Consider the following 15,386-nt stretch of genomic DNA (forward strand, 5'->3'; position numbering starts at 1 on the left):
AATGTAAAGGCCTGTTACTTTTAGAAAAGACACAGAATACTTTGATGTAACTAAAGAGGTACCTACCTATGTAGCTCAGAAATATAATTTCAACTGCCCGTCATTTTGCATTTGCGAAACTGTACCTGTTATTTTCTTTTTCTCTCCCAAATCAGTCTCCAGCCACTCGCGCTGTTTGCGGTTCTTGCCACTGTCCCTCGAAGCCCATGACAGGTCTTGGCCCTGAACTTGGGCATGGCCAGGAGACCAGTGAACCTCTTCTCCCATCTCACTGACCCACTGCCAAGAAGCTCTGATCTGTGTTTCAGGTTCCAAACTCAATGATCTGCTGCAACCTAAAAAAAAAAAAAAAAAAAAAAAAGCCAAGAAAGTATTTCAGATATAAACACAAAATGAAAGAAAAAAAAAAAGTACTCCAACTCATCAAGAATCATTTAGTTGATTTATTTCCATTCTGGTATCAAATCAACTGTTTAATTACGAGTTTTTAATAACCTATACTTTTCATCTGACTCATTTGTACTGTGGTCCCTTCCACTTGCTGCTTTTCTTTTTAATGGATCTCACTGAAGTCACATCTCCTATAAATGACATCTCTTTGTTCCTACTATAGATTTTCCTTTTGAGATCTCTACATTCACCCTCATTTCAGCAAAGTACAATGTGTCTTAAAGGTTTAAAATACCAAGTTTCTTCTCATTTGATTAAAGGGGACATATTGTCTGTGTTCTTGAAGAGAAAGGACATCCGGGTGCTCTGAAGATCAGTAAATCGTACTCAGCATTGTCCTTAGGACTTAACTTTTACCATGTCCAAGACAATGCGAAGGTTAGCAAATAAAGGCAACACTCCTCTCCTGGACAAAGAAGACATATTCATATTGTTCTCCTGGAAACATTTTACTTTATGTTGAAAGAATATTTCCACAGAATGTATTTTGTGACGGTGGGGCTAAAAAGCCTTTATTTTGCACACTCATGTTCAATCACTTTATTCAAGATAAACATAAATCAAACTGTAATATTTAAAAACTTTTCCTGGGGTGCCTGGGTGGCTCAGTGGGTTAAAGCCTCTGCCTTCGGCTCGGGTCATGATCCCAGGGTCCTGGGATTGAGCCCCGCATTGGGCTTTCTGCTCATTGGGGAGCCTGCTTCCTCCTCTCTGCCTGCCTCTCTGCCTGCTTGTAATCTCCGTCTGTCAAATAAATAAATAAAATCTTTTAAAAAAATAAATAAAAGCTTTTCCTGTTAAAATCTAACAGAAAGGCATTTATCTTAACATAAATGGCATTTTGAATTTTTACTTTTTTGGCATAAAGTTTGATAGAGCTTAGATTATAAAGAAAAATATGTTCTACTTCATGCTAATTGAGTTACTGTCTCGGTCGGTTTTTTTTTTCTCTTAAAGATTTTATTTATTTATTTGACAGAGATCACAAGGAGGCAGAGAGGCAGGCAGAGAGGCAGGGGGAAGTAGGCTCCCCACTGAGCAGAGAGCCCGATGCGGGGCTCCATCCCAGGACCCTGGGATCATGACCTGAGCCAAAGGCAGAGGCTTTAACCCACTGAGCCACCCAGGTGCCCCTGTCTCAGTGTTTTTAAGTTACAGCATACTTGGTGCTGTGTGACCTGTGGGGGGTGGTGGGAAAGAAATAAAATCCTTTAAACTTTATCATCGGAGTGGCCTTGGAGGAAATGCTACCACTGAAGACTTTAAAATATCAAATTCTTAAGAGAAACAGGATCCTTACCATTGGAGGTGAAGAGAAATCGCTTGTCGGACAGGGAACCACTGCAACAATAAACACAAACAGGAGGAGGTGAGTGCTCAGCTGGGTCGCAATGACGGACACAGCACCACAGCCCAGGCACTACAGAACCTTCCCGCACCTCATGGGATCCTCGCCACACTCTGGCAAGGCTCTTAGCTTCTTCGTCCCTGGCCTTCTAGAGAGAAACTCAGCACCACTGAAGGGAAGCAATGTTCCTCAAGCCACCCAGGTGGCAAGTGGCCAGGACTGTGAGTCACAGCTGTAGAGTCAACATCTTGCGTGGTTTCCATCATTGCCACATTGTGTGGGGAAGGGAAGTGCATACATACAGTCTCGGGAACAACCTTAAGACCCAGTTAATTAATCCCTGGCAATGGAGGCAGAAAGAATGACAGCCCTGAATGCTCCCATTTGCTTCAGTAGCCGCCCTGGCGCACCCCAGCTGCGGTCTATGGTCAAGGACCACGGAGAGAAATGAAGAAGACCGGCCATTTTTAGAAGAATGACCATGTCATTTGCTAGCTGCCTTCTCCACAAACTTTGCTCCTTCCCCAGTGGTGCCACTCTGGGGCAGCCTCAGCCCCGTCTCCCTCCAGTCACGCTGCTCCCTACTGTGGCAAGCGACACACAGCCGTGAGCCATCCCGATACTGGATGACAGGTGCGACGGGAGAAAACGCACAGCATCTCACGGACCTGGCCTGAGCTGGGCCTCGCCGCTGGGGGACAGTCCCATGGCTGAGCTGGCATTAATTCCTGGGCCTGTGGACTCTAAGATTTCTACAGTGTGTGGTACTCTCACAGGCAAACATCCTATTGGCCTTGTTCTGCCACTGTCTCCTTCCGTGGGGAAGAGATTCTAAGGCCCAAGACCATATCTACCTTTTTGTAAATCCCTTACCAACTCAACAGCATAAAAATACGTAGAAAATCCGGAGTTCTCAAGATGAATCTTGCGTGCATAGTACTCACTATATTGATACTAGAGAAAGCCCAAGAGGTAGATGTCACTGCTGTGCTCAATTACTTTACAATCTGAGAGTGCTCCTTGTTCTTTAAATGTTTAACTCTGAGTTATATCCAGCAACCATGGACAGAAAGAGTCCTGAACGTTAAAATCCTTGGAGAATCGAGAAAGCATCTAGACAAGAGTCTAAGAACCTTCCCATCAAAGCTCTTGTGGCTGTTGTCATTTCAAAGTACCAGGCAATCTAACTCCCTGGAATGGATGTTTTCGTCCATCTTCCTTGTCCACTCTCCAGTGGAGACTCCACAGCCCTGCCATTCCGAATAAGGTTCTTTTCTAACCTCTGCACTGACTACAGCACAGCCACCCATCACTTCTCCCAGGAAAAGGCGGACCCACGGGAGGCCCGGCACTTGCCACCATTCACGATAGCACCAAAGCCAGGGAGAAGATCCAGCTCTCCTGTTTTAAAGAAAGGCGCACCTTGTTCACATTCGAAGTTTCATTAATTTATTTAGAGCCTCTATGTGACTGCTTTTTCCATTTTTTTCTCATGTTCCTGCACAAAGTATTACACTTAAAATTTTGCCCAAATAAAGCCACCTGATATTGGGGTAACTCGGAGGGCCTCAACTTGCTCCCACTGCCACAGGACACTAAAATATTTATTTGGCTGTTGTTGAAAAAGAGAAGTTAGGGAAAGAAGGATAACTGTGGAGTTAGCCCTGGGAAGACACTGCCAAGGAAGGCTCTGCTCGGAACAACTCTCTGCCTGGCTCTTCTCTGTGATCAGCTGGAATATGTTTTTTCCATTGCCCTCTAGTAAGCTAAATACAACCCCAGAGAGAATTCTATCGGTAAATGAGCCTCCTCTTTTAGAAACGAAGGGGTCCTGAGACAGTCACATATCAGGGTGAATGAATTCAGTCTGATTATTGGAGTTGCCAGCCTTCCCCAAGGGCTCTCCAGAAGCAATCAGGAGGAGGCTGATGTAAACCAAAAGAAAGGCCTTCCCTGCTGGTGGTGTGGGCCTTCACCCTCGGGCTGAGGTCAGACTCTCTTCCTGATTCCATTCTGGTCTCCTCAAATCAAGGAAGTGACCCGACCCGGATGAATCCCAGAAGAACCCTAGATATTTACTTTAGGGACTCCTTCTTCCTCAGCGGCAGCGCTTCCTTCTGTGTTTTTTCCTGAACACCAAACAATCATGTGTGGGAACAGAAGTTCAATGACCGCAGGAGCACTGCTTCCCCGGCAGCGAACCAGCACAGATCAAAACAGCTGCCCCCCCAAAAGCCTGGGAGTTGGGATGAGAGCAAGAGATGTGCTCATGTGTCATTTACTCTTCTCTGCTCAGGACAAAGAGCCAGAGCAAAATCGGAGCTAGAAGGAAGAAGGGACCTTGAAATAATTCTGGACTTTCTCTTCTCACCAAAACAAAAATCCAACAATTTGTTCAAAAAAACCACATGCATGGGCGCCTGGGTGGCTCAGTGGGTTAAGCCGCTGCCTTCGGCTCAGGTCATGATCTCAGGGTCCTGGGATCGAGTCCCACATCGGGCTCTCTGCTCAGCAGGGAGCCTGCTTCCTCCTCTCTCTCTCTGCCTGCCTCTCTGCCTACTTGTGATCTCTCTCTGTCAAATAAATAAATAAAATCTTTAAAAAAAAAAATTATAATAAAAAAAAACCACATGCAGTGTGAAGTAATACTCTTCCTCATTCATTCCAGGTGGACACTTCTGGACTCTTCTCTTTGCACCAACGTTTAATTTCCAATTACATAAAGTGACTTCATCTATATCAAGCCCAGAAGTAATTAAGAACAGGTCAACTTCTCTTTGACGATTTAAATAATTGCTTTTTCAAAAGTAAAATAAAATCCTAGTAGTACAAGCTCAACTTTTTATGATCCTATTTTTCTACAAAGGAAGCATCGAAATGTATACAAACATAGGCAAGAGATTAAAAAAAAAAACAAAAAACAGTTTTATTTTTTTTTTTTTATTTTTTTTATTTATTTTTTTTTTAAAGATTTTATTTATTTATTTGTCAGAGAGAGAGGGAGAGAGAGCGAGCACAGGCAGACAGAGAGGCAGGCAGAAGCAGAGGGAGAAGCAGGCTCCCTGCCGAGCAAGGAGCCCGATGTGGGACTCGATCCCAGGACGCTGGGATCATGACCTGAGCCGAAGGCAGCTGCTTAACCAACTGAGCCACCCAGGTGTCCCCAAAAAACAGTTTTAAAACCAGAGCAATTCTTTGCTCCTATCCGGAGATGCAGTTCCCAACAAATTCAGGCCACAGCATGGCATCTTCCTGAAATAGTGTCCTGGTGTCAATATATCAGACCATAAAAAATGTAAACAGAAACAGATCCTCAAAAGTCAAGATGAAGCTGACACAGCTTAGTGTGTATAAGTCATCACTTTTATTATAAATCGGAATATAATATTTATGTTCCAAAAACCTCGAGGCAAATACATAAGTGAAAAAATATATGTATGCACATATGTGGCACATATGTATACAATACACACACGCATGTATTTATATATAGTACATACATGTACATGCATACATGTATGTATAAATACATGTGTGCATACATAAAATTAAATATAATACACACATATATACATTTTATTTATTTGAGTAAGAATTTTACTTTCTAAAGGTACTCTGTTACTAAGCTTTTAGATCTTAAATTTGGGACTGATTTGTCTTTGAATGATCACACAATAGGAAAAGAACACTTTGGGACCTCTCAAAGCTAAAAGTCTAATCCAGGGGGGAAGGAGAGGGGAGTCCTATCCATTGTAAGCAAGGAACACAAAGACAGAGCGGTGAGCCTCCCCATCAGAGGGCAGACCGCATGTACCCAGTCCTTAGTGGATGGCTGCCTTCTATAGATTATATACAGCATCACTTGCGTAGCTTGTGAAAGACATGGACTGGAAAACCCTGTCCCGTTACCCCACCTGCAGCCCCGACTCAGGAATGCCCATGGGAGCTCTGCCTTTTCCTTCAGCCACCCGCCAGCCAGGGCCCTGGACGCACACTTGGCGCACTCACTGCCACAACTCCTTTGTGTCCCTCTCTGGGCTTTGACTCTGCTCTCGTGTCCCCATATGCCTCCGTTCCTGCCTCCCGCCAAATCCAAGACTTGCCTCTTTCGTGAAGGTGACCTAACCAGTTTCTCCCCCAACTTCAGCCATGACTTCCAAATCCTCTCTCTTGTGAACTTAAGACAACACCTCAATCCAGAAGTGGGTGTTGGTCCCTAAGTTCACTTATGAGTTCATCAACTGGTTCTTTGGAACTTAAGATACATTTTCCCAAAAAACGGTATTATAACTCAGAGTCTGAATCCCCTTTGAACTACAATATTGCTAAACTAAGCTGTAATATATTTAAATAAAAGGCAGAAGGGAAAGGAAAAAAAAACCTACTGTATAACTTTCTCAAAATGACATCAGAGTCACTATTTATCCTAACCAGGGAAGCTATCAACCCCCTTATATAATTTCTTTTCACCAGTTGAGATGGTCCACACCCACTTGGAGAACAGAGCAGAGAAACATGAATGTGTTCTTTCTGCACACAAGCAGGGACCACAGCAAAATGGCAGGGTGGGGGTTTAGAGTGGGGATGGTTGGTGATCTGCACATAGTCTAGGGAGTGGTAGAGAATACAGGCCCTGACCTCCTTTTTCTTAATTCTGGATCCTGAAATGCCTGTAGTCTCTCTTGTGCCATATTTTTGGGACCAACACTATGTGACAACCTGTCCAAAAAACACAGGGTCATGGTAGCAGGAAGACATTTCTGGGGCCGACAGGGAGGGGGCGAGAGAGAAACATCGTGGCTTGAGGATCAAGCCTCTCTCCCAGGCTCCCAGGGACAGCCTCCCTCTAGCCCATTCCAAGCTGCCTGTTTCTATGGGCAGACAACCTGGACTACAAGGTAGGCTTGTATTTAGTTCTAACAGCTCTTGTTTTTTACTCCAGAAGCTGAGGAAACCTAAAAGCATTAAAAGCTCAGGTTGAAAAACTGAACAATTGAACAACTGACATATTTTTTTCTCATGAAGCTGAAAGAGCAGAGAATACCAGCAAGCAGAGAGGTGTATGTTAACAAAAGTCCTCTCTTTTTTTTCACTTCCCAACTATTACTCATCACTAGGAGCTTGTCTCCAGGGAATCTTCTGGGGAGCTTGGCAGTTCTATGGAGGCTTATTTTAGTTCCCCGTCTCCTTCAGTACCTTTGGCAATATTGCAGATAATCAGTAATTTATTAAAACTGGGAAAACTGAAAATGGATTGCCTTTATTTTCTCCTCCCAAAGAACCTGAGAGTAGAAACACTCCTTTGCCCCAGACCTTCAGAGATGTGTCATTTCAACTCACTTGTCTGCATAACCAGTGAGCGTCTTTACAGTTGGGCTGATCTTCCACAAAGACACCGTAAATGCTGCTTGAAGCACTCACACACATTCTTTGCAGCTGACAAACCCTTGGTATCATAAGCCCACTGTCCCTTCCAACTTGTGAGCTGATAAATTATGCCTTTGGGGTCCCCTTCTACTCAGAACAAAAGACAAAGTACTTACTCTTTTGAGAGCACACCGTTGGCCAGGATTCCTTCATATCGACTTAGCCCTTTGCGCTGAAGCACGCTGATTTGACCGCCCAACTCATCTGCAATGATTCCTGCATGGATGGCTGCTTTGCACAATAATGAGGTCTGAAATACAGCAACGTCATCACTCATGGCTACTCAAGAACACATTTAAAATATGGTGGGAGGTTTTCATCTTCTTATAACATGTGGTCAGGATCCTTATTTGACCCACGACATTGCTACATTATAATTCATTTAAATAAAAAGTAAAAGAGGAGGGGAAAAATTATTGTATAGCCAGCTCAAAGTGACTTCAGAGTTCCCACATTTACACCAGCTTGGGCACACATCCACTAGAGAGGGAAGTAGCTAATTTATAGTCGTGGTGACCCCCCAGGGAATAACGCCTCCCAACCATCACGCCCCCGTGTAGGTACTCCAATTGATGGCATGGACCTCATAACTTGCTTGGTTCTGCTGCAGATGACACAGCCCAACCAAATGCCACACACGTCATCGTGGCCAGTTTTGACCCTCTGGTCCCACCTGATGTGCCACATGACTGTAGGAGCTCTTGTAAACAAGGGGAGATTAAGAACTGACCAGTCCAAATTGCTGACCCACAAACTCATCAGCAAATAACATGGCTAAGGAAAGAATAGCAGAGGGAGAGGGAGAGGGAGAAGCAGCTCCCCATCGAGCAGGGAGCCCCATGCTGGGCTCCATCCCAGGACCCTGGGATCATGACCTGAGCCAAGGGCAGGCATCCAACCAACTGAGCCATCTAGGCACCCCCATGGCTACAATTTTAAGCCACGAAATTTTGGGGTGGCTGGATAAGCACGAACAGATAACTCATCAGTTTCTTATATCTGCTTTCCCAGATACACCAAGATTATTTGAGAATGTGAACCTTCCATATCAGTTTCCTTTTATAATTAATTCAGAGATTGAATAAGGCACCAAAAAACAAAACAGTGATGTCAACCACAGAATATTAAATGGAACCAAAAACTTCACAAAGGTCTTACAGCTATAAGAATGAGCAACCCAAAGCCCACAGCCTCCATCTCATTTCCTGAGTCTCTTCTGGAAGGGTCAAACAGCTGGCATCTGCTCAGTCCTCCAACACTGCTGCCTGGAGTGACCAAGCAAGCGGGAGCACCTGACTGGCCGGTTAGCAGGTGGCTCTGGGACTGGAACTGGCCCACTGGCAGTGGGGCTGGGGTAGGACTGAAACTCGTTCATGAGGTGCCCAGGCCCCGAGGTCCCTGTGGGCACAGACCTGTGTGGGGAGGTGATTAGGCAGTCAGCCCAGGACTGAGGAGCTGAGGAACAGCATTTTCTAAATAAATTTTAGCAATGTCTCACTTCTCCATGATGGCTAATGCCAAACTGAGAAAAGCAGCTCATGAAATTTTAAGTGGACTTGGGAATTTCTCTTTGTGTTAACAATAACACTGTTGACTTAATTTGCCACAGAACAATTCTCTTGGATTAAGGTTATAATATCTGGGGCACGAAGGAGACCAACCGTATTTTGTAATAACGTGGTTGCAATGAAATCGAAAATTTCTGTGATCTTCGACTGAGAGAGCATATATTTGCCAAACTAGATTAAATCTGGAAAACGAGTCAGGTTTGCAATAATGACTATCACAGCCAAAAGAGGGGAAGAGTTCCTGACAGAAAAGAAATATGAAAATGCTAAAAAACAGATGCAGACACTACCCTCCTTGATTTTGGAGAAAGAAAGAATTAGAAGATGCAAAAAAGATAATGATCTTTAAACTAAATAGGCAGCTTGTGGGTGTTTTTTGTTTTTTTTCTGGAATGTTCTTTTCTTTTTTTTTTTTTCCAATTTATTTATTTTCAGAAAAACATTATTCATTATTTTTTCACCACACCCAGTGCTCCATGCAAGCCGTGCCCTCTATAATACCCATCACCTGGTACCCCAACCTCCCACCACTCCCCCCCCTCCCCGCCACTTCAAACCCCTCAGATTGTTAAGTCAAGCAGAGAGAGTCAATTATCATATGGTTTCACTTATTTGTGGAGCATAACAAATAGCATGGAGGACAAGGGGCGTTAGAGAGGAGTAGGGAATTTGGGTAAATTGGAAGGGGAGGTGAACCACGAGAGACTATGGACTCTGAAAAACAATCTGGAATGTTCTTTTCTTAAATAGGTTTGTTATCATTGTTTTAGATTCTTGGGATACAAAATGCAGCTGCCAATTGTAATGGAAAAGCTCTGAATTTAAATTTGGTAATTTAGCTCATTATCCTGGCTTTGCCTCTAACTCTACCAAGTGTGACTAAGTCATGTCACTACTCTGGACCTGGCTTCCCAATTCCTCTGTATAATAAAAAGGCTGGACTGCATGATGTCTGGTATCTTTTCTAGTGGGTGTCATCTTGTGATTCTAATGGGCCCCCTATATACCGACTATAAGGTCCACACACACCTGCCCAGCTCTCTCAGCCCCAAAATGAAAAACAAATTGGTCCAGTTACTGGGCAGATAATCCCACTGTCCCTGGGATCATCTATCTTCCTTGGAATTTGTTCTGAGGATGGGATGGTCTTTATCCCAGGAGCCCTGCCTAGTGGGTAGCTCTCACTGGACTTGGCATGTCCACGGCCTCCTTGGTTACAAAAGGTCAGGTTTACAGGTCATTAAGCAATAGGACCTAATACAAGCATCATGGGCCAACATACATTCCCATTCTCCATAGTGACCACTATTGAGCGACCTCAATGATATGTATATACCCTTTTAATGGAATTTATTGAATTGCAGCTCATGTTTTCCATAATATCAAACGTGGGCCATAGGATACAACTCCAAGAGACTAACCACCAGATCTGGCTTTTACAGTATTATGATAAAATTATTAGCCCTTTCCGGGATTGTTTCCTTTAAAAAAAAAAAAAATCCCTCTCTTAGTCAACCAACTTAAATAAAATAGATGTTCACTTAAATTGGAGATTTTTGTTATTAATCTTAAAAATTTACTTTCACTGAACTTGACCCTTAAAAATTCCCTTTTGAAGAACGGCAGAATTTATACTTTGATTTTCTGGCTATTTTCGAGGTCTAAGCCTTGCTGATATGTAAATATAGGAAAGCCACATCACTGGCCTGTTTTAATTAGTGAACTGCATTGGGCTCAAATGAAATAATTTAAGTGTAATTCTGTAGGAAAAGAAACGCAACAGACACTGAGAAGAATACCTGTCTGGCTCGTGAAATTGCAGGTTGATGGTATGAATGACTTCTGAAGTTCACTAAGCCATAAAAGATGGCCAAATAGATCAGCATGAAATAAGACTCATCAACTTTCAAAAAAGTTTTCAAATCATCCCAAAACTGGAGCATTTTCTTATCTTCCTTTAGGAAACTCAGCTTATACTAAAAAGTATTAACACAGTATTAAAATAAAGTTTAATGTAAGACTAAATAATTTAGCTTGCATTTAATAAAACATGAATAAGGCACATATCTTAAAATGATGGTAAAATGTTAAATTATAGGACACCTAGATGGCTCTGTCGTTTAAGGATCTGCTTTCTGCTCAGGTCATGATCCTAGGGTCCTGAGATCAAGTTCTGCACTGGGCTCCTTGCTCAGCGGGGAGTCTGCTTCTCCCTTGCCTGCTGCTCCCCCTGCTTGCGCTTTCTCTCTTTTTCTCTCTGACAGATAAATAAATAAAATCTTTAAAAAAAAAAAGTTAAATTATAAAAACGTAATTCCACATTCTATCATATGAATTGTTCCTATGTTGCTATAGTCTTTGTAATTACCATATTGGCAACATTTTCTTACAAAAGTAACATGCATTTACTGTAGAAATGTTGGAAAATATTTTTTTAAAAAGTCACTCATACGGTCTTCACCTGGAGACAGTCATGTGCGATTATAACATTTCCCTCTGGCTTTCTGTGGGTGTACAACAGGCCTGGCTTCTCCTCTTCTCCTCCTAAGCCAGGAGCACACCGTGCACTGTCTTCCTTTATTTTAAAGTACTTCTTGAATGTTTGGGGTGAATGGAGAATTTACTAAAACACTTATTAAGGGATGTCTTCCACTTAAAACCAGGTATAGTCAGCAGGCTTGGGAGAAGGTGCCAAGAGAGAAACTGTCCTGGGGGTTTGTTATTTCTGGTCTCCAGGTGAGGCAGGTCTCAAAGAGAAGCCCATTTTATGTAATTGGCATGGGAAGCACATACTAATATAGAAGTCAGGGAGGCAGAGTCACATAACCTCAAGAATTCAAAAAGACCGTTAAAGTTCTCTACTGATATTCCTGACAGTTAATTTCTCCGCCCCACAGCACTTTCCCAGACATATACGGGCCATATCGGACAAATGGTTATAACACCCACACTTGACACTTCAAGGGACTAGAGCTCACCATTTCTCAAGACATCTCATCCCACCTTACACTGCTCAGTTCTTCCTCGTATGCAACTGAATCTGGCTTCTCTATAACTCTCATCCTCTGTTCCTAGTCCTACCTTTTGGAACAACATAGAATGAACCAATCCCTTTTCTGTCATTGTTCTTTAAGACAACGTATTTCTTTCCTGAGACGGAGCACCTGTTTCATTAACAGCTTCTCTAGTAACTTGTTTTACAGATTCTGTCACCCTGACCTACAGAATATGCTTTGGTTTTGCAAAGATGATTCCAGGAAGGACATGCCACCACTGAACACATTTCCGAAGATGAAGGCACCATGAAGGACAGACTCTAAGATACCCTCCAGGATGCCCGCCTCCTGGCATTCTCCCACCGTGAAATCCCTGTCCATGTTGAAATCCCTATCCATGTCCTGCTGCCTTCTTCTACTAATTGCACATAGCAAAGGTGATGGGATGCCACTCCCAGGATCACATTACCTAAGGCTATAACCTGTCTTACTAGAAGGCTCCCTTGTTAGGAGAGTATCCCTGGGTGAGAAGCAAGAAGGGACGTCAGGAAGGCCCAAATGGCAAGAAGCTAAGGATAGCCTCCAGTCAAAATCCAGGAAGAAACTGGGGTCTTCTGTTCGACAATCCATTAGTAACGGAGTGCTGCCCACACCACGTGAGCTGAGAGGCAAAGCGGAGCCTCAGATAAAATGCAGCCCCAGCTGACAACTTGGATGCACCCTTTTGAGATCCTGAAACAGAGAACACAGCTAAGCTGTACCCAAACTCCTGACCCATGGAACATAAGAGATAACACATGGGTTGTTTTAATTGAAGTCTGGAGTCATACTTCATGTAGCAACAGATAACTCATACAGCCACAATATCAACATATATGAAAAGGCACCAATAAGGCTTCTTAGAAAAGATTGGTTTTCAAAATACAAATTTTCCCTCCAGGTAAAGTCATTCCGAAAGCAAATGATATGAAAAACCAACTAGAGTCAAATAGGAAACCTGTTTGCTAGCACTTAAGGATCATGTACTCAGGTCTACCATGCAGGAGGCCGTTTATTTCCCCGCTGTACTCAAACACTGAGCTCTGTCAAGAGCAAGCGAGATAAACAACTAAAGCAAGAATATTGCACATAATTTTGAAGTTTCTTGTGTGGATGCAAAAATAACAAAGAGACTTTCTGTTGCTGAGGAGAATACTACACTTCAACTGTTTATTTCCCTTAATTTTCTGAAGTCATTTAGAAATAGCCTCTGTCAAGTATATCTCAAATTGAGGTATGAGAAATCATTTTAAGAGTCAAACAATTTATAGGCCAAATGCATATCCTATGTCAGTCTTGCAAATAAAGACAATACATAAAAAAGAAAACAGAGCAAAATAGCAAAGTACGCTACTTCCAGAATCAGGATCTATTAAAAGCAAAAATTAAAGCCAGGTCTGTTTCCCGCCTACTGGAGATGAAATTATCCATCTTCTGGAATATGTATGTTTTCTTCGATGCATGAAGACACGTCAATAATTCTTAGAAAAATTCCATCACTACACAGATTTTCACATTTCTAATAACTCAAGCCAATTCTCTTATGCTAGAAACTCAACTAGTTTAAGTAGCAATGTTAATATTCAAAAACTGGATACCAAATTTCCAGGATTAAGATCTGTAAATAGTAAGAAATGATCTGGAGACAGGATATATACTTTAGACAAACGACTTCTTAAGAATGTATTTTTTTCTGGAATAACATATACAATGGAGAGTCTTGTTCTGTAGAAGAAACTGGGGGTGTGAGAAAGGAAGGACTAATACAGAAGTGCAGGGCTGCTGGCTTTCCTGGTCCCAGACGTGATGTTGTTACTCTGTGATGTGAACGGGCATGTCCTTGGCTGTTACATGAACCAACGGAAGCATTAAAATAAAGAAATAAATTACAAAAAAACCCAGATGACCTCTTATAAAAAAATAGATGGAATTATACTCATAGGTTTTGAAAAGGGTTTTATTTACCATTTCACTTACCATGCTTAAGTGGAAATGCTAAAAACAGGAAGGCATGCATTAATAAATCTTGTTTTTTATACTTATTATTTCATTTATTCTCAGAAAAAAAGAGAATTGTGCATTTACCTACAGAGTTTTAGATCTTATTTGACATAACTTTATGATGAATTTAGGCAGAGCAATAAACACTTTTTAAAAATTTCCTTCCTGCCCTAAAATTACCCTCAATTACTCACATCTCTGTATCCATCCACCAGATTCCCTGAAATGTCTCCTGCAATGTCTCGACAACCAGCTGGGCAGAATTTGCTGGAAAAAGGAAATAAAGAATTGATATTTTATTAAATTACACTTAAACTAAAAAGTATAAATTATACTTAAATGTATTTTCTCTCCTCCATAGAATATGCAGGAGGAAATATGTTTTTTTTTTTTTAAGTTTTTACTTTTTTTAAAAGATTCATTCATTTGAGAGAGAGAGAATCCTCAAGCAGACTCCCCAGACTCTGGGCGCAGAGCCTGACATGGGTTTGATTCCAGGACCCTGAGATCATGACCTGAGCCAAAATCAAGAGTCAGCCCCTTAACCAACTGAGCCACCCAGACACCTCAGGCATATTTTGTTTTAATAAAAAATCAGAAACTGACTTGTGAAAACACAGATTAATCTAAAATGTAAACCTGAAGGCAAGTTTTACACAATAACTATTTGTTTTATACAAGTTTGCATTATTAATTCTATTAAACAACGAGCTTCCCTAATGTATCTTAACTGATTCAAAGGTGTCTAAGATATATTTTTTATTTTTATTTATTTACTTTTTAAAAGTTTATTTATTTATTTATTTATTTATTTTAGTAATCTCCACACCCAACATGGGGCTTGAACTCATGACCTAGAGATCCAGAGTTGCATGCCCTTTGGACTGAGCCAGCCAAGCACCCCTCCAAGATATAATTTTTAAAAAGAAAATTCTAAACACTATACATAGCATGATCTTGTTTTTATAAAAAGATATGCTTAAAATATATAAAATAACAACTTGTGTTTTTCATGAATATAAAGAAGACAAGGAAGATTATCTCTGGATTCTCTCCAAGAACAGTATTTTGAGAAACTTTCACTTTCTATGCCATTTGACTCTGTAATATCTTGATTCAGTCTACTAGCACTCACTCCCCAATAATAACTTAATGGAAACCACATATGAGAATTTAAATATTGTAGTAGCCACATTAATCAGGTAAAGAAAAAAGGCAGAACTAATAAAATATCCTAGCTAACCCAATATATTCAAATTTTACCATTTCTCCATGTAATGAACAAAAGTTTTTCAACAAGATATTTCCAGCCTTTTCATTCTGTATTAAGTCTACAAAATCTGTAGTTTATTTTATACCCATAACATATCTGAATTTGGACTAGTCACAGTTTATAAGTCTTTTATAGCCACACATGGCTAGTGATGGTCTACATTAGGTATAAATTACTTGTGTAATCAGAATAAAAGGTATACATATATTTTTCAGGTTTACTGTGATATAATTGCAAACCGTAAGATATTTTAAATGTATATCATGATGATTTGGTATATGTTA

The 15,386-nt window shown here is 41.4% G+C and overlaps 1 protein-coding gene across 1 annotated transcript in view; it reads right to left on the bottom strand.

Annotated features, from left to right (window-relative positions):
- Window positions 1-15,386, bottom strand: part of DCBLD1 (discoidin, CUB and LCCL domain containing 1) — a 67,580-nt gene that overhangs the window by 9,433 nt on the left and 42,761 nt on the right. Inside the window, 4 exon segments of the mRNA XM_044250029.1 lie at window positions 126-335; window positions 1,751-1,791; window positions 7,342-7,475; window positions 14,024-14,096. Of these exon segments, the coding sequence (XP_044105964.1) occupies window positions 126-335; window positions 1,751-1,791; window positions 7,342-7,475; window positions 14,024-14,096 (458 nt within the window).

The sequence above is a fragment of the Neovison vison genome, chromosome 1, assembly GCF_020171115.1.
Source record: "Neovison vison isolate M4711 chromosome 1, ASM_NN_V1, whole genome shotgun sequence".
Taxonomy (NCBI): Eukaryota; Metazoa; Chordata; class Mammalia; order Carnivora; family Mustelidae; genus Neogale; species Neogale vison.